Below are 26,533 nucleotides of genomic sequence, written 5' to 3' on the forward strand. Positions count from 1 at the left end.
AATGGGATGGCAACATAGAGAGTAACCCAGTTTTAGGACCGGCAGAGAAGATAACTGAGAAGGAAGTTGAGGAAGCGATAAAAGCAATGAAGAGTAGAAAAGCGGGAGGGCCGACAGGAGTTGTGGGAGAGATATGTTGAAGGTGGCGGGAAGTTGTGGTGTGAAGAGAATGACAGAGATCTGTAATCTGGTGGTGAAAGAACCGCTTGACGAAATGAGCTGAAAACTTGTAGTTGTACTTGGAGGGTGCACGGGAATGTTTTAAGCAGGTTCCTAGCCTTGAGGGTTCAGGGTGGGGGTAGGACCCAATTTATTCTCTGTAAATATGTACGGCATAGCTCTGCTCCCGGTGGGAGGTACAATGACTAGTCGTACTAAACTCTGCCAATTCTCGGTGAAATAACCCGTTCATTATTTTGTGAGAATTAGTCCATCTGTAAGGACAGATTCTTTGCCAGTATACACACATATGACTTTTCTTTTCTCAACAAGGCCCAGGCTGATTGAATAGCAAGGCGATAAGGATCATCTCTTCGAAAGAAGCAACTGAATGAATGAATAGGAAAAGAGTCAGGAGGGAGGAAACTCTGCAGCCTCGAAATAAGAGGGTTGGGTGAGGAAGGGTCAATGGGCCCGTATTGTGGGTAAGGATGTGCAATGATGCGAGATTGCAATGCACCGCCTGCTTTTGAAGCCCAGGAGAGAATAGTACGTTGGCACAGCCTCTGGAATGGTGTTCCACATATGAGAGAATGGAGGAATAAAAGAGTTGAGGTGTGCAGACCACCTGGATTTTGGAAGTCGTTATTGGGAACATCTAAACGATTATGGAGACTGTTAACCCATGTGCCACATCATAATTTCCTGCAAATATCATTGAGAACAGAGGGCAGCCACCATCCATCCACCCTGTTAATCAACACAGTTAATTAATTAATTGCACAGTTAATCAGCTTTGTAAAATTGTAGCTGGGAAAAAATATGATGAGCATTATGTGTTGAAACTTTTAAAGATGTTTTTCTTTAAGTTATTTGTCTTCATATGGGATTGCTTGCTGGCTTCCAATTATCTTAGGGAATGCTCACCAGATCCCACGGAGACGATGCTTATCCTAATAAAAGAAGTAGGAGAAAAGTTCTGTTGCCACTACTGCCATCCTTCGGAAGAGGCAAGGCCTGGCACACAAGCAGGTAAATGATGTCTTTCTCCTCTTGGCTATGCTTCTAGGCTCTGGAGCATTGTTAACACAATGGTAGTTACCTGTATTACTTTTCTATTCTGCAGAAGATTTTGCCAACCGCCGTCTACGACTTTCTGAGGCCTTGTATTACAAGTTGCTAGAAGGTGTAATTCAACAGGAGTGCCGAATCGCACAAGAGCGTCGCTCTGCAAAACCAGCTGAAGTGGCGGATAACAAAACGTCACCAACTCCTAGCTCGGTAAGCGGTATCAAGATTTGCGTTGCAATTAAAAATTTTGTACACTAATTTGGATTTTTAAAAAATCTCCACTCTGCAGCCCCATGGTGAGAATGCAGTAGAAGGCAGAAGATGCACAACAAGCTTGCCAGCACGCCTTACCCATACACCCCACAACATCCAGCTAGTCGGTGCAGTGGAATGCCGCAACATGCAACTGTCCAGGAAGTACATGAGCACAGTTCTTACTATATAACTGACCATGCATATCCATGTAATACCAGGGCACTCCTTTCAAGCCCCAGTTTTTTTTTTTCCTTTTTGTATACATGGTCGAGGCTCATGGAAGAGATAGTACTCGTATATTGGTATATTGAATGGATCGGAATGCAACAGGCCAAAAAGAACAGTTGAGGTAATGACCCAGGGGTTTGAATGACTGAACCTCCTCAAGAGGATTGCTAAGAAAGCAGATATGAGGGTTTGCCAGACAGTTATTTTGGAGAGAGATAGTTGTCAGGATTGAAATACATATTCGGAGTGTTTGACCATTTTGTGAATTTGTCAAGATGGAAGAGAGGGAAAAGGCTGCAGGCTACCTGTCGGAAGGATGAAGGATGTCACGGCTGATGGTGGAGTCATCAGTGAATAGATGAAGAAGATTTTCCAGAGAGATAATTTATGAAGATCAGGAATATGACTTGGGCTCAGAACACTGCCTTGGGGCACTCCAGCCTTGACAGGGACAGGAGATGAAAGGATTCCGTTGAGAGCAACACTTTGGCTACGGGAATAGAGGAAGTCAGTAAGCCATGTGTGGAGTTGGCCTTGGAGTGCCATAGACACAGAGTTTGGAGAGCAAGGCAGGATGCCGGACTGTGTCAAAAGCATGGACAGAGAGACGGTCCGGAGATATGTCCAGAGAGACGGCCCTGATCTCATGTCTGACATTGAGGGCCTCCATCCATTTTTCGGTGAGTGGAAGCAGCATGTCCATGTTATTTTCATTTTCATTGCTACAATTACATGAAAGCCAATTTTATGAAGTGGGCTTTTTGTTGTAGAATGTGTAAAAAAATAGTTTACTGTTGAAATATTTTGCGATAATATTGTCACGGTGGAGTGACTTGATCCGAATACGAATTGTTGATCTGGCCATTGGAGAAAAGGAAGTTTTTCATATCAACTGCGATGATGGATTCCATGACCTCGCTGATGATTGGAAGTAAACTGATTGGTCTGTAGTTGAGGGGATCAGTTTTTACTCCTTTTAATGTAATACAGTGATGTTGGCTGGTTTCCAAGCAGATGGAAGATGACTTGGGGCAAATGACGTGGGGAAAAGGGCAGAACGAGGATGTGAAAGAGCAGCAGAGTAGGATTTTAGGACACGTGGGCTGATGCCATCCGGTCCAGTTGCAAAATTTATCAGACTATTGTTGATAATGGCATGCTTAAGGTTTTACGCTCTTTCTCACTTCTTGCTTTGTCACATGATCGAAAGACTTGTGATGTATATATAACTTAATCATGTGCCAGAGCTAGGATGAGGGGCTCGAGGAAGGCCGTGGTTTAGAGATTAAATGTCTTCTGAGACTCCATCCTGTTTGTGGCAAAACCGGGGGAATAGTACTTCGAACAATTCTGGTTTGATGTGCCCGTTTCCTTAAAATATTGAATGTGAGCAACTCTACATCTTTACATGTTGCAATTTAAATATATAAAATTGAAACCCAACTGTTATGGAGTCATAGCCGGTACATTGCCAACTCTTGTGCAAGGTGAACAGCTGGACTCCATGGGACGGCAAAACAATGTCATGTTGCTCCGCACTCAAGGTGCCCTCGGAACTCGCATATTTACTTCCACTTGGAATTGTGATGTCATGCACGGCAGGCCTTGCACTCGCCGAGTGATGCACTTGTTTTTATACCTCCGAGGCGGACAGCTAAGATAATTATATCTAATGACAGCTTGAGATAAACAACAACTACATTGCAAACTAGAACGGCACTCAGTAGGGAGCATACCTCCGCCTGGTTGGCCACATCACTCAATGGTGAAGAATCACCTAAAAAATTATACTGGCTGGATCCGGATCCGGATCTTCACCAAAATTGAATCGATTCTTCCTCGTCACACACCTACATCTGAAGGATTTGATTATTTGAATTGTTTGCGTCGAAAATGCACGATTGTTATTTTCATTTTCATCTATCTATAATTCCAGCAATCTCTGTGTGTCTGTCTGTGTGTCTGTGTGTCTGTGTGTCTGTGTGTCTGTGTGTTTGTCTGTGACCGCTGTTTCTCGACAACCACGGGTCCGATATACTTGAAACTTGCCAGGTATATTGCTGGGGACCCGAGGATGTGCCTTTTCAAGGTTTGTAATTAATCGGACAAGTACCTACCGAGCTATGTCCAAAAAACGCTTCAACCAATCAGAGAGCAGCGAGCTATCACGTGTGCCGAACCGTTAATGCAATGCAAGCGTTAATGCGTTAATGCAAGGCTTTTCTTTTTTTCCCTCTTCTCTTTCTACTTTTCCTTGCGATTAAATTGCAAACAGCCAAAATACGTTGGCGCTAATTGAATAATTGGCCATTAACACTAAAATAATCGTAACTGCGATATGCCAACTTCCGGACAGTGCAGCCTTCCATGTTGTTGTTGTTTGCAGCAGCTGTTTGCAGCAAGGCAAGGCTTTTCTTTTTTTCCCTCTTCTCTTTCTACTTTTCCTTGCGATTAAATTGCAAAAAGCCAAAATAAGTTGGCGATAATTGAATAAATGGGCATTAATAGATAGATAGATAGATATGCGATATGCGAACTTCCGGACAGTGTGCGCGTTACGAGCTGACCGCCATTACGGTACGTAATTCGATTTCTTATGCGCATTATTTCTCCCAATTCAGTCAGAGCGAAGGGCGGAAGCGAAGAGCGTTGTTATTTTTTGTTTACGGGCGTACGGGCGGGGTAGAGCGTACGGGTAGCGTTTTTTTTTTTTTTGGGCAAGGAACGGGCACCCACGTACGGGCAATGCCCTAGTTGCTACAATTACATGAAAGCCAATTCAAGATTTTTATGAAGTGGGCTTTTTGTTGTAGAATGTGTAAAAAAATAGTTTACTGTTGAAATATTTTGCGATAATATTGTCACGGTGGATCGTGGGGTGGACTCATTATCGAATCTGCCACCCGCACTATCACCAATTTAGCAATGGACCATCAAAAGAGACTATACCCTGTCCGCTGGCAAAGCCCCGTGAACCACTAGTGCCGGCAGTCCGTGGCAGTCTTTACCTCAGGGATCGGCATGAGATGCAACATACTTGTCCTCGGAGGGGATCCGCTTGTCTTTAGAACAGAGTTGATAGTTTTTTATGAGGAAAACACAAAGACAAATAACAAGGGTATAATTTGAGGGACTAAGAAAGCGAAGGGGGGAGGGGGGGTGAGGAGAAGTGGATGTTTAGATACATACGGAGAGGAGGGGGATCACGAATATCATCTCTTAATACACTTTTCAACCCGTGACGTATTGTCACTTCCTCCACCAAAGGTGGATCGAGGTTATGTTTTCACCCCTCTCTGTCTGCCTGGTTTATTTGTTTGTTTGTTTGGCCGTTTGTGAACAAGATATCTCAAAAAGTTGTGGACGGTTTTGGACGACATTTGGCAGAGATGTAGCGTATGAGACAAGGACGAAATGATTCGATTTTGGTGAAGATTTGGATTCGGATCCGGCTATGCTTGCACGTATGCTTACAGGAAACGTACTCATGGCATAACTCGGCTATATTTCACCCGTTAACCCCTATCACGTTCTCACAATTATATTACTTAACCTAAGCAACAGAGGTGTTTTGTTAACTTCCTTGTGAACGAGAGCAACAAACCAGCTGATATTCATAGGAGACTGCACTTGGTATATCTGACCACCACAACTCCAGTGTTACGTGTTCCTCCCCGATCTTCTGGTCTCGGTATACCACCGAACCCCGAGAGGGGTCACGGCACAAAGAATAGTTATTCAGTTTCAAAATCAATCCCTAATGAAACCATGCATGAAACCATCACATGAAACAATCAACTCGATAAGGAAACCACACCAATGGTTGTCAACGAACAAATAATATATTAAAAGCACACAAGAAGAACCATACAACAATGGTGGCAATCAACCATACAAACTCACGGCACCCCCAGGGACTGAAACAGAGCCCTTCTCAATGTCTCTAGAACCCAATGGTGCTCCCGGCGAAGAGGCGAGGAGGCGACGGGGCGGGTAAGGAGATGTAGGCAGGGCGGGGACTGTCACGTGGTCCCAGCCAACCCCAATTGGCGGTGGAAAAAGGAATCCCAAAGACACGATCCAAACGTGCACATACACCGTGCAGTCGCGAACCGCACCGTATTCTTCAAAGGCCGCTGTCGCGCACACACATCCTCGGCAAACCACTGGAGGATGGGACCAGCGGACGCGGCTACACAAGGTTCCGCGAATGACGTGCGAGGTCCCCAAAATGGCGGACGGCTCTTCCTCGAGCCGCAGCCTCTAGGCGAAGATTCTCCGGAATCTCACACCTGTACCTGGCTTCGCAGGCTTTTCCACAACTCCAGCGATAACACCGATCGCACGAGATTCCTCTCAAGCACTCAAAGCTCACTCGCCATGTACGCTCGACCACGCTAGGTACGGAGCTTTTACAAAACGCGTCGTTTCACCTCTGGCTGACGCCCTCTTCTTCCTCGCTTCACGTCTTCCGGTGCACGATCCGATTTCCTGTTACATCTTCACCATGAGCGCTTTTAACCTTTTAATCACAATAACCATTTCCTTTAAACAACAATAACCATAATACTTAGAACCAACAATAATAATAATAACAACAATAATTAGTGCCGAATCTGTAACACTTCCCCCCCTCAAGAAAGAAAGTTTGAACACAGCGAAAACTTTCTTTGTAGGCATATTCTTGAAACCAACAAAATTAAACTCACCACCCAAATCATCAATTCTGTGAACCACAATAATCAATATTTCCCAAAAAATAAAGCAACAAAATTTCACACAACCCACAGAGATTTCTAAAGTTAATTCACTCTGGACAAAGCATCAGGAACGACATTGTCCCTGCCCTTTACATGTTCAATTTCCAAGTTGAACTCCTGCAAAGCCCAACTCCCTCTCATCAACCTCTGATTTTTCACTTTTAGTTTCATTTGCATGAAGGTTAAGGGGTGGTGATCAAAAATCCCAAGGTCAAGCAAATCTACAGCACTTCCCCCCCCCCCCCCCCCCCACCCCGGAGGCCGAGCTGAGAGCCATGGTGGTTGGGTGGGGAGGCCTGGAAGTATTCACTACATGGATGCCTTTGGGAACGTGAAGTTCACGGTTAGTCCGTGTCGGAAAGTTCACTACCTGGACGCCTTTAGGAACGTGGCGTTCATGGTTGATCCGTGTAGGAATCTTGGCTCGGCTGCTCCACAGCTTTCAGTGCTTCAACTCTGTCTAACTTTCCTAACAATCACGGTTGGACCACTTGTCACTGTAGTCACATGAATAGGGTCTCCTTCTCGGCCACTGCTCTGATAATAATCCTTCCTTCGGGAGCTGCCATAACTCTGGAAGCCTCCATAATAATATCGATTGCGGCCACCACCAAAATTACTACTCCGTTGTCCTCTTCTGTAGCCCCCACGACACCTATGAAATGCCTTCCCTACTGTTATGGTCCGACCCTCCAACTCCTTGCTATTCAGATCCTTTTCTGCCTCTCTGGCGTCCTTTGAGTTTTCAAACGTGACAAAGCCAAACCCTCTTGACTTTTGTGTCTCCCTGTCTTTTATCAGCAGCACTTCCAAAAGCAGCCCATATTTGCTGAAGGCAGACTCCAGAGCTTCTTCCTTTGTTTTGAGTTCAGTCCACCTGCAAATAACTTGCTAAATTTGTCGCCATCCCTAACTGGTGTGGTGTTATTCTCCCTACTGGGCGTTTTAACAACCATCGGGTTGCCATAAACTTGACCACCAGCCAAATCATTCCCGATAACAACAGATACTCCCTCTACAGGAAGAGTGGCTTGTAAACCTATGGTGACCGGTCTTGACCCCACCTCGGACTCCAAATGGATGGCATGAAGTGGAGCTCTAACACTGCCACCAATCCCCTGTAAACGAACACTATCACCAGTTGCCGTCTCCTCTGACAATGGCAAGATGCCTTCAAGCATTAAAGATTGATGTGCTCCGGTGTCCCTCAATACCCTAACAGGTCTCCGGTTAGTCGAGGCTCCATCCAGTGACACAAACCCCTCTGAAATAAATGGTTGGTAACCCTTTTGAGGGCGATTACTCACATTTGCCATTGCATTCGGGGTGGTACTAGTCGAACTCCGCTCCTGATTTTCCTTTCCCAGAGCATAACATTGGGACATCAAATGTCCAGGTTTATGGCAAAAAGCGCAAGTAGGCCCGGAGGAGAACCTCGTGGATTGTCTCGAGCCCCCCGGAGGGTAGGTCTGCCTTGGAACTGCTGTCTTCGGATTCCTAGAAGTCACGGTATCAGAGTGGTCCTCATTTTCATCTCGAGGCCGCCCCCCTGAATTTTCGTTCTCCGCCCCTGATGTACCATAGCTCCCCTGGCTAGGTCTAGGCGAGAAGTTAGGTTTGTGGAACCCCATCCTGTGTCAGGGGTCCCAGCCCTCCTATTTTTCCTATTTATTCCTACTTTTTAATAGGATCCTATAAATCTCCTATTTTTTGGTGGAAATTCCTATTTTTCCTATTTTTTAACCCTCAATGTTCCAAAATTTAAATTGATATATTAATTAGTAGAATTTCTGTATCTAAGCGTCAGAACAGACATTCCTATACCAATCGTCAGCCATGGAATTGCTTTCTGGGTCCATAATCGCAAGACAAATTTCCAAAACGACTTTAAGCTCAAATCCCCGAAGAACATATGTCTCTTTGTCTTTTTCTCGAAAACCGTTTGTTCGATCGATTTCACAAGTGGTGAGTGCATTTTTGAGGACTCAACAAAGTGCAGTGTTGAGGAAAAATTGAGTATGCAGTGATGGCGTCACAAATAAATACTGTACGAAGTGGAGGCATGTCGTTTACACCATGGTGTAAAGTACGTGTTGTTATTGATCTCGACTGGAAATGATATGTATATCTTATGTATATTATGTTATTGTTATTTTTGACTTTGTCCTAATATTAAGTATATCCTTCCAAACAATTGTTTTACCTTTATGATTCGTGCTTCATGCTATTCAGTAACAGAATTATAAAAGATAAAATGAGATGAAAATAATATAACTATGTTTATCACGCATTTCTCTTGGATTATCTCATATACTTTGTGAAGAATGACTGAATGATACCTTGACCATTATCATTGTCCTTTGTCTTATTTCAAAAGTTCAGCTGAGCTCAATTTTTAAGGTTTGTACTTTACTTAGAGTAACAAAACCAACTGTGAACTTTGCGGTTATTCAGTTATTACTAACAACCTTTCCCTAAAGATTCTACCTGAAATTGAACTTTTCTACTAATTTGCTAAACATTGACATTTGATACTACATGTTTAACTCAATCTTTCGCTTATTACAATGAGATTGTATTTTGCCTAAAACTAATAGTATTTGGCAAAGAACTAATTCAATCGACAATTCACACATTTCATCATTTAATTGCAGATAATAAAGAAGGACCACGACACAAAATAGGGATTACAACTGAATTCTGTATACTTTCGTGTGGTAGTTGCATATTCAGCTTTTAACAAAATTACAGTAGAATTAAAATTTACATACGCAATGCTGCACAATAGGTAATGCAAGCAATGTAGGACAATAAAAAAACAAACAAACAAAAAACAATAAAGACTGTTAAAGTCTTGTTGTTTCATAATCTTCTGAAGATAGTACAACAACAATACCAAAGATACATAATTGAATTGTCATCGCTTAGCTTGAACTCAGATTAGTGTTCAAGCTATTCAGCAGTGGAGAAAATGCAATTATCGGGTGGTAAACATGTTAGGACATGTTATTTATCATCTTTCTTGTTTCAGGTATAATCTGCAGACCGGTAAGAAATTTGTTGATTTGCCTTTAAATTACTTTGTTTGTTCTCATTATTTTACTAACTTATGTTTCAGTTTTGAAAAAAAAAACTGTTTGGTTCACAGTTCTTTCCACTTCATGCGTTAACAGGTTAGGATTTTCGATGCTAATTCATTTAATCTTATCTCATATTTGTTTTCTTTTTGACAGGTATACTCCCAGCAGTATAATGCCTGGTGGGAGAACTAAATTTAACCCAGAGTGGTTGAAAAGTGGACATGGATGTAGGCTTTCTGACTGGTGTCAGCCTAGCAAGTCCTCAGTGTTCTCAGCTTACTGCTCGTTGTGCCATTCGGAAGTGAGGTGTGACAATCAGGGTGTGAAACAACTGACACAACATGCCCAAAACAAAGGGCACCTGAAGCGTGCGAAGGAACTGCTGGGTGGGTCACAGACGTTGCTGACATTCGTTCAACCATCAACTTCATCTGCTTCAGCATCAGGGTCAGCTTCTACAGATGAGCCAAGTCGTGCAGCTTTAGTCTGTATGTCCAAAAAAGACGCTATTACAAAAGCAGAACTTCTATGGACATTGAAAGTTGTTCGTTCGAATCTGAGCTACTCTTCCTGTGACGGTTTGAAGGATCTTCTGCAGGCAATGTTTCTTGGTGTTATCCCGGATGGTTTCTCAATGAGCTCATCGAAAGTTTCATATCTCATTAGCGAAGCCACAGGTCCTTATTTTCAGGACATGATAGTCACTGATGTTAAGAATTCAGCTTCTGGCTTCAGCCTCATGTATGATGAAACCACCAATAAACAGAACTTGAAGCAACTAGAAATCCGTGTACGGTATTGGTCTGATGCCGAGGAACAGATATTAGTATTTCACCTCAAAACTTACCTCATGGGTCATGCAACTGGAGAAGATTTGTCCAGGAAAATAATCTCTGCCTTGGATGAATCGAAACTGCAGCTTCAGGATATTATCATGCTCGGCAGTGATGGGCCTAATGTGAGCACCACTGTGTGGAGACAGATTGACAAAGCCATTCTCGACAACAGGGGCCCTGGTCTCCTTGATGTAGGGACATGTACTCTCCATACAGTACACAATGCTTTTGCCAAAGGACTTGCAGAGTACTGTGGAAACCTAACTGAGCTTGCAGTGGACATTTTCTACTGGTTCAAAGGCTCTGCTGCTAGATCTGTTGATTTTCAAGACATTCAGCATAAATTGGGTGCTGTTCCAAAAAAGCCTTTGAAGCATGTCGAGTGCAGGTGGTTGACACTGGGACCTGCAGTGGAGCGGCTGATAGAGATCTGGGAATCTCTCAAAGAGTATTTCTTGGTATTTCTTCCAAAGCAGCAGCCAAAGGACATGTTTAAACCCAGGTACAAAAGAATCAAAACAGAACTACAGCGACCGGAAATAAAAGCTCAACTGCATTTCCTGAAGTTCTTGGCAGCAACATTTGCAGAGTTCCTCACCTTCTTCCAGTCAGAGCAACCACTTGTGCACATTCTATATGACAAACTCCATGACCTGCTCAAAAAACTGATCAGAAGAATTATGAAGACTCCTTCAGTTGATGCTGTGAAAGACATCTCAAACCTTGATGTTTCCATTGTTGCAAACCAGCTGGAGAATGAATCCATGGGTGTGGGAGAGGATACCCGACGGTGTATCGCTAAGTTGAAAGTCTCTGAGAGGGAAAGGATGTATCTTGGGATGAGGAAGTGCTACCAGGCAGCCATAGTACACCTACAAAAGAAGCTTCCATTGACAAACAAAATCCTGAAGAATGCCAGATGTCTGCAGCCACAAAACAGGACTGCTGCATGGTCTCTTGAATCAGCCAAGAGCCTGTCCAGACAGCTGAAGAGGAATATTGACAGTGACAGCATTGCAGATGAATGGAAGGTGTACCAAGAGGAAGCCATTCCTACTGACTGGTCCCAGGAAACACAGGAGAATGAAGAAGAAGTCTGCATGAAGAGAGTGGACAGTTACTGGGGAAAAGTGTTGGCTTTAAAAGGCTGTACGGGAAACTGTAAATTCCCCCAAGTGAGACAAATGATAAGGATCATCCTTGCACTGTCTCACGGAAACAGTGACGTGGAACGCGCGTTCTCAATCAGTGGGAAAAGTGTCACCAAGGAGAGAGTTAGTCTGAGCGAGGCATCAATCAATGGTCTCCGTGCAACAATGGATGGCATGAGATTGTATGGTGACCGGCCCGAAATGGTCCCAGTCACAAAGGGACTCCTCTCGTTAGGACGTTCTGCTCACATGCACTATATGCAGAGACTTGAAGAAGAACGAAAAGCCAAGGAAGATGAACAGAAAGCCAGGGAGAAAACCAGGCAAGAGAAAGAAGAAAGAGAGAGAACAGCTAAGATTGCTGTAGAGAAGGCAGCGGAGCTGTCTCGTAAGAGCGAGGACTTGAAGAAAACAGAGAAATCTCTGGCAGCAAAAGAGTCATCTCAGCAGATGTCACTGACTGTTAGCAACAGTCTGCTTGATCAAGCAAATAAAAAGCTTAAGGTGGCGCTTAAGAAAGGTGACATCTATCTATAATTCCAGCAATCTCTGTGTGTCTGTCTGTGTGTCTGTGTGTCTGTGTGTCTGTGTGTCTGTGTGTTTGTCTGTGACCGCTGTTTCTCGACAACCACGGGTCCGATATACTTGAAACTTGCCAGGTATATTGCTGGGGACCCGAGGATGTGCCTTTTCAAGGTTTGTAATTAATCGGACAAGTACCTACCGAGCTATGTCCAAAAAACGCTTCAACCAATCAGAGAGCAGCGAGCTATCACGTGTGCCGAACCGTTAATGCAATGCAAGCGTTAATGCGTTAATGCAAGGCTTTTCTTTTTTTCCCTCTTCTCTTTCTACTTTTCCTTGCGATTAAATTGCAAACAGCCAAAATACGTTGGCGCTAATTGAATAATTGGCCATTAACACTAAAATAATCGTAACTGCGATATGCCAACTTCCGGACAGTGCAGCCTTCCATGTTGTTGTTGTTTGCAGCAGCTGTTTGCAGCAAGGCAAGGCTTTTCTTTTTTTCCCTCTTCTCTTTCTACTTTTCCTTGCGATTAAATTGCAAAAAGCCAAAATAAGTTGGCGATAATTGAATAAATGGGCATTAATAGATAGATAGATAGATATGCGATATGCGAACTTCCGGACAGTGTGCGCGTTACGAGCTGACCGCCATTACGGTACGTAATTCGATTTCTTATGCGCATTATTTCTCCCAATTCAGTCAGAGCGAAGGGCGGAAGCGAAGAGCGTTGTTATTTTTTGTTTACGGGCGTACGGGCGGGGTAGAGCGTACGGGTAGCGTTTTTTTTTTTTTTGGGCAAGGAACGGGCACCCACGTACGGGCAATGCCCTAGTGACTGAAATTGCAGTAGCTCAGGCCATGCTTGAGTCTGCTCAGAAAAAGATTCAAGAGACACAGACTCGTATGGTGGAAACCAGGGAGGCGCAGAGAAAAGTGGAGAAGAAAAAGCAGACTTTGATAGAGTCCATGGTGGCTGCCAAAAAGAAGAAGTCATAGTTTTTGTTGTCGATGTTAAGACGGGTGGGCCCAAGTTCATTGGGGGTGTGTCCATGCCCATACATGTACATGTATTTGCATAAATCTTGCAGCAATAAAGCTACCGATGTTGTTCCAATGCTGAAATCTGTGCTATTACTTCCTAGTTTTTTCCTATTAAACTCCTATTTTTTGTGATCAGAATTCCTATTTTTCCTATTATTTTGTCAATCAAAGTGGCTGGGACCCCTGCTGTGTGTTAAGGCATAGTCATCTGCCATGGTTGCTGCCTCATACAACTTTGGTACTTTCCTTTCCTCCAGATGAACCTTAATGTCCTCGTGGACACACTGTTGGAATTCCTCCACCAGGATCAATTGTCGCAATAGTTCTAAGTCTTTCCCAACCCCTTTGGAATCACACCACCTATCAAACATGGTTTCTTTCATTCGGGCAAACTTCACATGGGTCTCACGCTCCCTCCTCCTGGCATTCCGGAATTTTTGCCGGTAAGCTTCCGGGACCAATTCATAGGCTTTGAGAATGTTTTTCTTCACTATCTCATAATCTGCACATTGGTCAGTCGGTAAAGCCGAATAAATATCTTGAGCTTTACCCACCAGAACACTTTGCACTAATATGGTCCAGGACTCCTCAGGCCATTTTAGCAGTTGAGCCAATTTCTCAAAGTGTGAAAAAAATATTGGCTACCTCCTTTTCATTGAAGGGTGGAACCAGCCTCACATGTCTGCCAACATCCCAGGTGTTCTGACTAGTTGTCGAACCAGTCGGCATGGATGGTACCTCTCCCCGTTCTCTCATTAAATCCAGCTCCTTGGCTTTAATTTCCTGCTGAAGCGCCATTTTGTGTGCCTTTAACGCCCTTTCAGCTTTTTTCTCCTCTGCTTCGAGTTCCCTTGCAACTCTCCTTTCCTCTGCTTTCATCCTTTCTAACCTTTCCTGGAGTTCTCTTTCCTGTGCTGCTCTTCTTTCCTCGAGTTCTCTTGTAGCTCTCCTTTCCTCTGCTTTTCTTTCCTCGAGTTCTCTTTCCTGTGCTGCTCTTCTTTCCTCGAGTTCTCTTGTAGCTCTCCTTTCCTCTGCTTTTTCCTTTTCTACCCTTTCCTGGAGTTCCCTTTCAACTCACCTTTCCTCTGCTTTTCTTTCCTTGAGTTCTCTTTCCTGTGCTGCCCTTCTTTTCTGGCTCTGCAATTGCATCTCCAGTTTCCGGAGCTCCACATCTTCTTGTTCCTCCGGTAACCAATCCAAGGCTACCTCTGTCCATGTTCCTAATCCCACCAGAGATTGTATCACCACTGTCTGCATCTCTGCCTTCTTCATATTACTTCGGACCTCCAAGCTAAAATGTTTGGCCAATTTAAAGAGTTCCGATCTTAATAATGCTCTGAACTGTGCCTCACTAGGGGTCGCTGCAAACTTCCCTGCGTCAAACTCCATGGTGACTATTGTTAACACCTGTTAACCTTCACACAAGAAATCTCAAAATATATACATATTTTTTTGTTTGTTTGTTTTTGGAAAAATTTGTGAATGTTGGAAAAAGTTCCAAATTTGGGAATTCTGGGAATGTTAGGGAATTCTTTCCCGGACTAAATTTAGGGAATTGTATATCCCTGACGCAGATCCAATTTCGAGCCCGCGAGTCAATTGGACGAGCTCCCAATTTCTGTTACGTGTTCCTCCCAGATCTTCTGGTCTCGGTATACCACCGAACCCTGAGAGGGGTCACGGCAGAAAGAATAGTTATTCAGTTTCAAAATCAATCCCTAATTAAACCATGCATGAAACCATAACATGAAACAATCAACTCAATAAGGAAACCACACCAATGGTTGTCAACGAACAAATAATATATTAAAAGCACACAAGAAGAACCATACAACAATGGTGGCAATCAACCATACAAACTCACGGCACCCCCAGGGACTGAAACAGAGCCCTTCTCAATGTCTCTAGAACCCAATAGTGCTCCCGGCGAAGAGGCGAGAAGGCGACGGGGCGGGTAAGGAGATGTAGGCAGGGCGGGGACCGTCACGTGGTCCCAGCCAACCCCAATTGGCGGTGGAAAAAGGAATCGCAAAGACGCGATCCAAACATGCACATACACCGTGCAGTCGCGAACCGCACCGTATTCTTCAAAGGCCGCTGTCGCGCACACACATCCTCGGCAAACCACCGGAGAGCAGGACCAGCGGACGCGGCTACACAAGGTTCCGCGAACGACGCGCAAGGTCCCCGAAATGGCGGACGGCTCTTACTCGAGCTGCAGCCTCTAGGCGAAGATTCTCCGGAATCTCACACCTGTACCTGGCTTCGCAGGCTTTTCCACAACTCCAGCAATAACACCGATCGCACGAGATTCCTCTCAAGGACTCAAAGTTCACTCGCCATGTACGCTCGACCACGCTAGGTACGGAGCTTTTACAAAACGCGTCGTTTCACCCCTGCCTGACGCCCTCTTCTTCCTCGCTTCACGTCTTCCGGTGCACGATCTGATTTCCTGTTACATTTTCACCATGAGCGCTTTTAACCTTTTAATCACAATAACCATTTACTTTAAACAACAATAACCATAATACTTAGAACCAACAATAATAATAATAACAATAATTAGTGCCGAATCCGTAACACCAGCAATGGTGGGTTTAGAAGTTGTAATTGATCCTCAGCTCTGTGAAGTCTGGTTGCCTTGCGATTTTCCCCTCTCTTGAGCATTGAGAGAACATCAAGATGGCGTCAGGTTTCCAAATGATTAAGTCGTCAAATTCGTCACGAAAGAGATGTTTGGACATCCCAAGTTTTTCTATATGACTGGAAACCAAGGTCAGTGTGAAAAATTATTGCATATAAATATGAATTCCTTTCAAGGATCTTCAATGCAGGAAGAGGCCATTAGGTCCATCAATCTTTTTAGCCGCGTCGCAGACGCTGCTAATAGTGCCCTCTGCTGTTGTTGTTCTTCTTGTTCTTCTTCTTCTTGTTCTTCTTGTTCTTGCAGAGAAGACAAAACCTCAAAGCTCCACCCATTTTGGGAACCATAGCTCCACCCATTTTGGGAGAGGCTTCATATAAACAAATATCCACCATTTTATTAACTCGCATAGCTTTGAGGCCTGTTTTGTAGGCCCGTGGTGTCTTCCTCTCTCACACAGTTTTATTTCAAATCAAATTCGATATATCATTTCATTTTTCACAGTCGCTAACATAGTTTTAGACTCGGTTGAAAAAAAACGGGAAGAAAATCCGATGAAAGTTGCCCTTTATAGAACGAAATGAATTCTCAAAGGCCTGTAACTTCAAGTCCATTGAGATATATATTTTTTAAATCGCGGCATGGTCAGTCATACACCGCCCGAAATAACAGACGGGAAAATGCCGAGATATATTAAAAATTCGTCCATTTGATGACAATCGTCACGATGAAATATTTAATTTATACGTCGTCACAATAATGTGGAGAGAGGAGCATAGCTTCGTTCACGTGTCGCCACATACAGGAAATTGCCGAGATATATATATTTTTTTAAATCGCGGCATGGTCAGTCATACACCGCCTGAAATAACAGACGGGAAAATGCCGAGATATATAAAAAATTCGTCCATTTGATGACAATCGTCACGATGAAATATTTAATTTATACGTCGTCACAATAATGTGGAGAGAGGAGCATAGCTTCGTTCACGTGTCGCCACACACGGGAAATTGCCGAGATATATATTTTTTTAAATCGCGGCATGGTCAGTCATACACCGCCTGAAATAACAGATGGGAAAATGCCGAGATATATTAAAAATTCGTCGCCACACACGGGAAATTGCCGAGATATATTTTCACTTTGCACAAAAATAACATCAAGTAATCGAATCAATAGGAATGTCCTGTGCCTATAACATCGACGTTATAGGCACAGCTGCATCTAGGCATTGTGTAACATCGACGCGGCTTTTGTTTTAATTAAAACTTTTTGTACTTGTTATATGCTGAGCTTCAAGTAAGGAGGCAGCATACACCATTTTTAAGGTCTTTCGTAAGACTTGGCCAGGGTTCAAAATGCCGACCTCCCAGACTGAGAGTGGACGCTCTGACCATTATTCCCCAGAGTCTGGGGGTTTTTTTGTTTTTTTTTATAGGGAAAGTGGGAAATTTTAAGGGAAAGTTCTCTCATCTCCCCTCCTGTTCAGGCTGGAGTTCCCCAAGGCAGTGTTCTGGGCCCTGTGCTTTTTCTGGTCTTCATTAATGATCTCTCTGACTCTCTGGAAAATCCTCTCCATCTCTTTGCTGATGACTACACTCTCTGCCGCTCCATACTTCATCCCTCAGATAGGCAGTCTGCAGCCTCCTCACTCTCTGCAGACCTGGACAAAATCACAAACTGCTCAAACAAGTGGAACATGTCTTTCAATCCTGACAAATCTCACACTCTTACTATGTCTCTCCGAAAAGACCGACTGGACAACCCTCCCATCTACTTTCTCAACAATCCTCTCCAAGAAGATCTGTCACTCAAGCTTTTGGGTCTCACTATCTGCCATGATCTTACCTGGGCAAACCACATTTCCAAGCTGGCCTAAAAAGCCAGTCGCCAACTGCGCCAACATCCTCCGTCGTGCGAAGTCCTTTCTTGGCACACTTGAGCTCCTCACCACATACAAGGCTTTCATCTGCAGCTCAATGGAATACTGTTCTCCCCTCTGAGCTGGTGCTCCTGCCTCACACCTAGCTTGGCTTCATGCTGTTGAAACCAAAGCTTTCAGAATCATTGGAATCTCCCGTGATGAAGCTAACTCCGAGGGTCTTTCACTCACTCACCACAGGAAGGTTGGTGGTCTTTCTGTCTTCTACCGACTCCTCTCCGGCCTTGCTCCGCCAGCTCTCTCTGGGCTCTGCCCCCCAAATATTCCTACAGGTCGCACAAGATCTCCCTGCAACCCTCTTATGGTTAAACTGCCAAAATCAAGACTCTATTCACCTTCACCCTTTCATTCCTCTCTTCTCCCACCTCTGGAGCAAACTCCCTCACTCTCTTTAATCCCACTCCTCCCTCCAGGTCTTCAAAATAGCTGTTCACCACCATCTCTTATCTTCCCCCATCCAAAACCTTGATCTTTTCTACCCCCTTTAATTCACCCCAGATACACTTTTTTGAAATACCGATTTCTTTTCTGGAAGTGCGAGCCGTGTCCATGTGTTTTTTTTACCTCTCCCACCCCCCCCCCCCCTTCCCATGCCTCCTCCCCCCAAGCCTTCTCCCTCCCACAGATCTCCCGATGTCTCTGCTCTCCATCTTGCCTCCCGCCCCCTTTATCATCTGTTTTATGTTTTATGTGTCAGTTTGTCTTTTTGTGATCAATGAATACTCTGACACAAACCTCGATCTTGTATACAAAAAAAAAAAGAAGATGTCAAGGGCAAGAGATCATGCCAGTTAAAAATGTGATCCTTGAGAACGGTAGAAGGGATCTAAATCAAACTTGGTGCAAGTATGTATAATGATGTCGGAGGCATATCGGTCAAGTCCGATGACATCAAGTCTGATGTACGCTTTTTGTTGTTTTCTTTATTCTAGAATACCCTCCCATCTACTTTCTCAACTCACTTATTCTAGAATAAAGAAATCCGCAAAAACCTTGAACAACCTTTGTGTGACGAGTAATTTATCCAATATCTTAGAAACGGCCAAGTTCATTTTTCATATTTGTTCATTTTTTTTTGGTCACAGGCCCTTATCCCATGCTCCACTTTTTTGTCAACAATTGTTGTTTGTCTTTCCTTTTTCATGTCTGCGCAGGCTTTATTGACACATGATGACTTCCATCGTTCTTTACTCGCATGCTGCCTTGAGATCGTGCTCTTTAGTTACAACTCTCAGTGCATCTTTCCATGGGTGCTATCCGTACTGAATCTCAGTGCTTACAGTTTCTACCGTGTCCTGGAGATAGTTGTGCGCACTGAAAAGGGATTGCCACGTGATGTTGTGAAGCACTTGAACCATGTAGAAGAGCAGGTCCTGGAGAGACTTGCTTGGTGTCATGACTCACCCCTTTGGGTGGCATTACAAAGGGATACTGGCAACATACCCTGCTGCAAGGAGGTAAGCTGAAGTCAATACCTTCATGACATATGTCATTTTGAGAAATCTTTGTTTTGTGCACAGGTATGAAAATGATGGGCAGTGTTCATGAATATACATATATATATATATATATATATATATATATATATATATATATATATATATATATATATATATATATATATATATACATATATATATATATATATATACACACACACAATGGGTTGTCTGCGATTGGAGGAAACCTGCGATATTAGAACCTGTGATATTTGTAGGTTTACTATATATACAGTCGTGGCCAAAAATATTGGCACACTTGCACTTTTTTCAAATAATGCACCATTTCTTCGAGAAAATTGTTGAAATTAAAAAATATTTTAGTATCCACATATGTATTTCTTGGGTTTGCAGTGGAACAAAACAAAAAAAGCTGAAAAAATTACAAAATCTTTGCTTATTCCACACAGAAATCCTAAAATGGCCTGGACAATATTATTGGCGCTTTTTAGAAGTTGTTAATAATAATAATTACATTTCAAGCAGGTCATTCTCCTTTCCTTTGGAAATGAACTCACCTATGGTGAGTTGCAGGAGACCTCAATATAAAAATCACTCATTCAACCAGTTTGATTTATCAAACCAGGATTTTTTGATTCAACCAGTTTATCCCTGCGCATAAGAGGCGACCAAGGGTTGGCGTCAGGAAGGGCATCCGGCCATAAAAACATTGCCTCAAACAGGGAACCATGATTGTCATGGGGCCCGCAAAGCTAACCCCCGCTCTAGCGGGGAAAAATGGCCTCAAAACGATCATTCATTCATATATTCAACCAGTTTGATTAGTGAAAAGGAGTAATTCTGCTGTTTTGTGTCACTGTGTGTACCGCAATAAGCATGGAGAAAAGAAAGAAAACCAGAGAATTGTCTGAGGAGGTCAGAAACAAGATTGTAGCCAAGCATGGGCAATCTCAAGGCTACCAGTCCATCTCCAGAGACCTTGCTGTTCCTGTGTCCACCTTACGCAATGTTATCAGGTAAGGCCCATGGCACTGCAGCCAACCTCCCTGGATGGGGCCGCAAGAGAAAACTTGATTGAAGATTGCAGCGAAGGAATGTTTGAATGGTGGAGAAAGCACCTCGATCAACTGCCAAACAGATTCAAGCTGACCTTCAGACACAAGGTACGACAGTTTCAATTCGCACCATCCGTCGCCAACTCAAAGAAAGGGGGTTCTATGGTAGGAGACCCAGGAGGACCCCACTGCTGAAAGAGACACATAAGAAAGCCTGACTGGACGTTGCCAAAACACACCTGAACAAACCAAAATCGTTCTGGGAGAATGTCCTGTGGACAGATGAGACCAAATTAGATTTTTTGGTAAAGCACGTCATCTCTGTTTACAGGAAACAAGATGAAGCCTTCAAAGCAAAGAACACCTTCCCTGCAGTCAAACATGGAGGAGGTTCAGTGATGTTTTGAGGTTGCTGTGCTGCCTCTGGCACTGGGTGCTTTGAATGTGTGCATGGCATCATGAAATCAGGAGATTACCAAGGCATTTTGGAGCGCAATGTTCAACCCAGTGTCAGAAAGCTGGGTCTCTGTCAAAGGTCGTGGGTCTTGCAGCAGGAGAATGACCCCAAACACACTTCAAAAAGCACCCAGGAATGGTTGAAGACAAAACGCTTGACTGTTCTGAAGTGGCCAGCAATGAGTCCATATCTAAATCCCATTGAACACCTGTGGGGAGATCTGAAAACAGCAGTTGGGAGAAAGCACCCTTCAAATCTGGCAGAACTGGAGCAGTTTGCACAAGAAAAGTGGGCCAAATCTCCAGTAGGGAGGTGCAGGAAGCTCATTCATGGCTATAGCAAGCGCTTGACTGTAGTTATTTTGTCCAAAGGCCGTGCGACCAAATATTATGTCTCGGGTGTCAATAATTGTCTCAATGCCATTCTTTTTATTTTCTGATTTAAAAGGATATATTAAGTTCTGTATCAAAAACAATGGTTCTGTAATATTAACAGTGAAACAAAGAATTGTGGAGACCAAATACTTTTGTCAATTTCAACTTGTTTTTGGAGAAAATTGTGAGTTATTTGAAAAATTCAAGGGTGCCAATATTTTTGGCCACGACTGTATCTATAAATTTGTGTGTATATATATATATATTGGGGTGGTCCAAAAATTTGAAGATTGGATTTTCATTTCTCCACAAGCCTGCCCCTATTCCTTTTGAAGAAAGTAGTTTGTAGTGAAAATTTGAGATTGATTGGACAATATTTAGAGGTTGCTCAAAATGTTGACAAATTTTAATGAATAATAAGATACAGAATTTTCAGCATCATACATCAATTCATAGATAATTAATTCTCCATTTTCAATTACTCAAATTATTTATTATTGTTATTGTTGTTGTTTGTTTGTAAACTTATAAATAATTATGTACAATGTACCATTGTACAATATACATGTATGTTCAATTGTTAATTGTTTATTATTCAGTTCAGCACAGCGAAAGAGTGAATGCCACCCTTTCGGTTCTCAAACGCTGTCCCTCCTATGTTTTGGCTTCCACATAATGTGGTGCGGCCACTTGTACAGCATACAACACGTAACACAGTGTCCTCCTCTGGACCATCGTCTCCTTCCAAGGTCAACCAAAACCTTCATGCTGTAGCACGTGAACCTCCATACTCTTGATTTCCTTAATGTTCATTCATATAGTCAAATTAAGATTAAAAACAAAACAGTAGATTAAAGATTCATGTATTAATTTGACAATAAATCATTTATCGGAAAAAATAAATCATCCATCAGAAAATATAAAATATCTATCAGAGACGATAAAACAAATCTATCAGAACAATTAAAACAAAGTAAACATCAGAATACACGTAAATTGAATGATTCTACGTAACATTGTTTTCAGAAACTTGTCTTTCAAAACATTGCCTACTTCTTTGACAAGATGGCTTTGGTTGACACTGGAAAGTTTTCACAATGAAGTTTCACAACTCTCAACACAAATTGCTTCTGCTCTTCATTCTTGGTCAGAGTGTCATGGAAAGTTTGGATGAGAGCAACACCTCGCTCAGCACAGTCATTGATAACCTTCATGCTGCGTATCTTCTTCTCAAGCTCTTGGTATGAGTTGTCTGTGTTCCAGAGGTGTGGCTCCTTTTCCAGAAAACTCAGTGATACTTCTTTGTCAGACTCTGAGATGACAACACCAAATAATTCAAGAGATCGACTTGTGATGTAGGTGTCCACTGAGTCAGAAAGCCTGAAGGCTTTAGCATCTATCCTATGAAGATTGTTTGGCTTTGGAGCCCGCTTGAAGTTCTTCACCATCTTTGCGCCTTTGTCTCATCATCCACCCGGCTATCAAAAAGAGCTAATGCAGCAAGGTGTTCTGACAAATACCAGAGGTGTCTAGTGAATGCTTTGACAGCAGTTTCACGGACAACCATATCTGGGTAAGAATCAAGGGTTGAAAGAAGAAGCAAATCATTGAGAGGTGCCTTTGTGGGTAGCGGCACCTCATGCCAGAATCTCGCATACACAAGTGCAACAAAAAGAGCAATCTGTGTGATTCCCTTCAATTCACGTGATGTTAGCTTCATTTGGTCTTTGAAGAGAACCATCTTGAGAGCATATATGGCTTTCATCATCCAGCGGGCATTGTGCATAGCTCCTGGGGCACGGAATTTCACCTCTGGCCTCACATCCACCCAGAAATGTATGGCATCGTCTCAGAAGTTCTTCATAGTCATCACATGGGTGTTGTTTTTCGAGTGCAGCTGCATAAAAATGCATCATATTCTGACGTTCAACAAGGTTATCGGAAAATATTTTATCTTCTCCTACTTGGAACCTCTTCTTGTCAATTAAAGGCCGCTGTTTCTGAAACCTCTTGAACAGTCTGATCTCAGGTCCGCTAGTGGGTCCTATGACTTTAGTTGCAACATCAGAGAGCATTACTTCAAACACATGACGACGACATGCAATCCAGACAAGCTTAGCATCCAAAGCTGCTTCAATGAGGGTACATGCTCCGTTTCTCAGCCCTGTGTTGGATGCAGTGGTGTCAAACACTATGCCTTTCACCAAATGTTTGACATTCCACTCCTCAAGAAGTTGTATGCATGCATTTGCTTGTGCTACACCAGTGCCTTGGGGAATTTTTGGGACTCCAAGCAACTTCTCGGTATTCATACCAGTTACAAGTATCACTACCCGATCAACAGATTCTTTGTGATTGCCAGTATAATCAGGGAGCAGTTTCCAATCCCAGTGTAGTAGGAGTGGGCTATTACATGAGAAATTTGCCTTTTCTTCAGTGGCCATTATTTCCCTTCCACGAATTTGAGCACGCCGAATTCCACTGCGTGACAGAGAAATGTCGTCAATGGTATGACCAAGAGATTGTGCAAAAGCACTGGCCACAAACATAGCACGCCGATCTGAGAGATTTACTCTGTCCAGTTGCCACGACTGCTGGAGTGATCACCTTGATGGGAGCCTTTTTCGCCTGTTTGGCAGAAGATGGACTTTGGAGTTTGAATTCATTGTCCCCTGAATCGGAGCTTTCAATCTCAGACTCATCATCATCATCAACCTTGTTGATGGAACAGATTGAATTGCTGTTAGAGTCTCAGCAGCATGTTTCTTCTTTCTTTTATCTTTATTCTCAAGCCTGATACACTCTCTGTTCTCCTTCACTGCCAGAGTGTTGTCCACAGATCCCATACGTGAACTTCAGGGATCCTCACGCTGCATGATAAGGAATGCTTTGTCTTCTTCATTCGTCATTTTCTCAAGCGCATCATTTGGTGAGATATTGAAGAGGGATTTTTATTTATTTATTTATTTTGGATACAGAATCGGGCTCGTGAAAGAGCTAACATATATCACACAAACAAATCAAACAGACAAACAAAATATATAAAAAGAGGGAGCGGTAGACAAGATGGGGAGAGAAGGGGAAGCACACAAACACAACATTTGAGAGCAGGGACATCGGGAGATGTGGGAGGGAGAGGTCTTGGGGGTAGGAGGCGTGGGAAGGGGGGTGGGGGGTATAATCTTTGAAGATCGTCTTTGAACATCTGCTCCTTCACTCTATAGTTTTCGAATGTCTTGGTTCTATTTTTCTTTGCCAGTTTGTAGGCATTAATACAACTTCAAAAGTTGGCGCTCAGAGGAATCTACTCTCTGCACTGGAATTCGTGCTTTCTCTCGGTATGCACACACAGCTTGTACACTAAGTTTGGCACTTTCACGAACTGTATGTTGTTCTTGTATGTGATGGTACATCATTTTCTGCAATGTGTGTCCTTTGGTTGGTAGTCCCCCACATATTATTTCCTTTTCAGACTTGCCCAGCAACCAAACTGTGGAAGAGCTGTGAGTTTCTGCCATCTGAAAAAAACAGGATAAATAAAAAATGTTATTTTTTGAGCAACCTCTAAATAAGTTCCAATTGACCTCATATTTGGTTCATATGATCTTTATAAACATACGGAACAAGGGCAGCCTTGTGGAGCATGGATTTTTAATAGTATTAAATATTACATATATCTGTGGACCACCCTAAAAAAAAAAAATATATATATATATATAGATATACAGACTTTGCATTTAATATGGAATATTTTTTTTTTCTTGACGGGTTTACTTTCTTAACTCAGTATATCAATCTGGTGAGTTTCTTTTACACTTTGGTGATTTATTTGTTAAAAGAACCATGTCACTGATTGTCTGTCGCAGCAAGAAGTCAACAACAGGATTATATCACAGGTGGCGTGGCAAAATGTACGGACAGGTGCATTTGATGATTGGCTTCACAGTCGGGTATACAAGGGTTGTTGCGTTCTGTATTAGTGGAAAACAACTGCTGCACGTCTCCAAAAGTTATTGCCGCTTCCTCTGGAGATGGTCCGTCAACTCGACAATGCTGTTTGTCATGGAGTGGTGGCTTTACGAAATTACGGCATGAAACAGCGTGCTATTGCTCGGCAGTATGGCATCACTCAAGGTCAGGTGTCAAAGATCCTGAAACGAAATGCTCAGAGGGGTGTCCCTACTCCAATAACGAGGCCAGGACGTCCCCGCAGAACCACAAGGAGGGATGATCGCCAGCTGCACCGGTTAGTCCGCAATGGCCGTACCAAGTCAGCTAATCGGCTTAGGGCTGAGTGGCAGCAACTGACAAATGTGCCTGTATCCAGAAGGCTAGTCAACCAACGACTGGTTCAAGCAGGCTATCGTGCCAGGCGTCCCCTGAGAAAGCTACGCCTGACCAGACATCACCGCCAGCGCCGATTGCAGTGGGCCAGAGAGCACCGTCAATGGCAGCCAGGACACTGGAATCACGTGATCTTCAGTGACGAGTCTAGATTTCTGGTCTATCGTCAAGATGGCCGCGTCCGAGTGCGCAGACAAGTGCATGAAGCCTACAACAAAGATTGTATAGTGCCAAGAGTCCAAGCTGGAGGTGGTGGGGTGACCGTTTGGGCTGCTTTTCATGCAGGGGGCAAAACTGACCTGGTTGTTCTGAATGGAAACCTGAACCAGTTCAAGCACAGGGCCATTCTGGAAGAAACATTGCTTCCATTTGCTTGTGCAGCCTTTCGAGGAAACTTTGTCTTCCAAGATGACAATGCACGGCCTCATCGTGCTCGCATGATCCAACACTTTCTTGCTGACCGTGGTGGAGAGCATATGGAGTGGCCTGCCATGTCCCCGGATATGAATCCGATAGAGAACTTGTGGGCAGAATTAACGTGTCAAATCGACAACTTGGACCAGCAGCCGACCTCTGTGCGTGAATTGCAGCAGGCTATTGTCACTGCATGGCAAGCGATTCCTGTCCAAACCTTGGGAAATCTCGTGAACACCATGCCTCGGCGTGTACGTGCTCTCCTGAATGCTCGTGGGGGTTACACGAAGTACTGAACTGTAATTTTACTGTCCGTAATCCCAGTCATAATTTAGCTTTTGTTTTTGTTGAATTTTTTTTTGGCTAATGTGCAAAATAAAGAGATACTTCTGGAAAACGTACAGAAGTTTAACACAGTACTGTCCATGAATTGAGTTCGATATCAGTTTACATCACTCAAGGATCAATTTATTTGCTTCGAAATGTCAAATGTGGTTTTTGTTTCTTTTAAAGGTCACATTAACAAAATCTAGAATAATTTCAACATAATTCCAATGAACTTTTGGTTCTCAGTCATCTTGAAAAGTAAGTTCACCACCACAAAAAAAATATTCCATATTAAATGCCAAGTCTGTACATATATTTATATTTATATTAAAAGATACATGTACTTATTTTTATTTATTTATTTATATGTAAATATATATATATTTATAAATTGATATAATATGT

At 43.1% G+C, this 26,533-nt stretch overlaps 1 protein-coding gene across 6 annotated transcripts in view; it reads left to right on the top strand.

Annotated features, from left to right (window-relative positions):
- LOC137421245 (retinoblastoma-like protein 1) overlaps positions 1 to 26,533 on the top strand; it is a 165,440-nt gene that overhangs the window by 64,090 nt on the left and 74,817 nt on the right. For 4 of the 6 annotated variants that reach the window (XM_068107111.2, XM_068107112.2, XM_068107116.2 and 1 more), the window contains exons 10-12: positions 1,076 to 1,191; positions 1,286 to 1,440; positions 18,852 to 19,154. In XM_068107111.2, the coding sequence (XP_067963212.2) occupies positions 1,076 to 1,191; positions 1,286 to 1,440; positions 18,852 to 19,154 (574 nt within the window). The remainder of the gene's footprint in view (positions 1 to 1,075; positions 1,192 to 1,285; positions 1,441 to 18,851; positions 19,155 to 26,533) is intronic. The other 2 variants (XM_078771668.1, XM_068107114.2) reach the window with 1 other exon arrangement.

The sequence above is a fragment of the Myxine glutinosa genome, chromosome 2 (genome assembly GCF_964187855.1).
Source record: "Myxine glutinosa chromosome 2, kmMyxGlut1.1, whole genome shotgun sequence".
NCBI classification, from domain to species: domain Eukaryota; kingdom Metazoa; phylum Chordata; class Myxini; order Myxiniformes; family Myxinidae; genus Myxine; species Myxine glutinosa.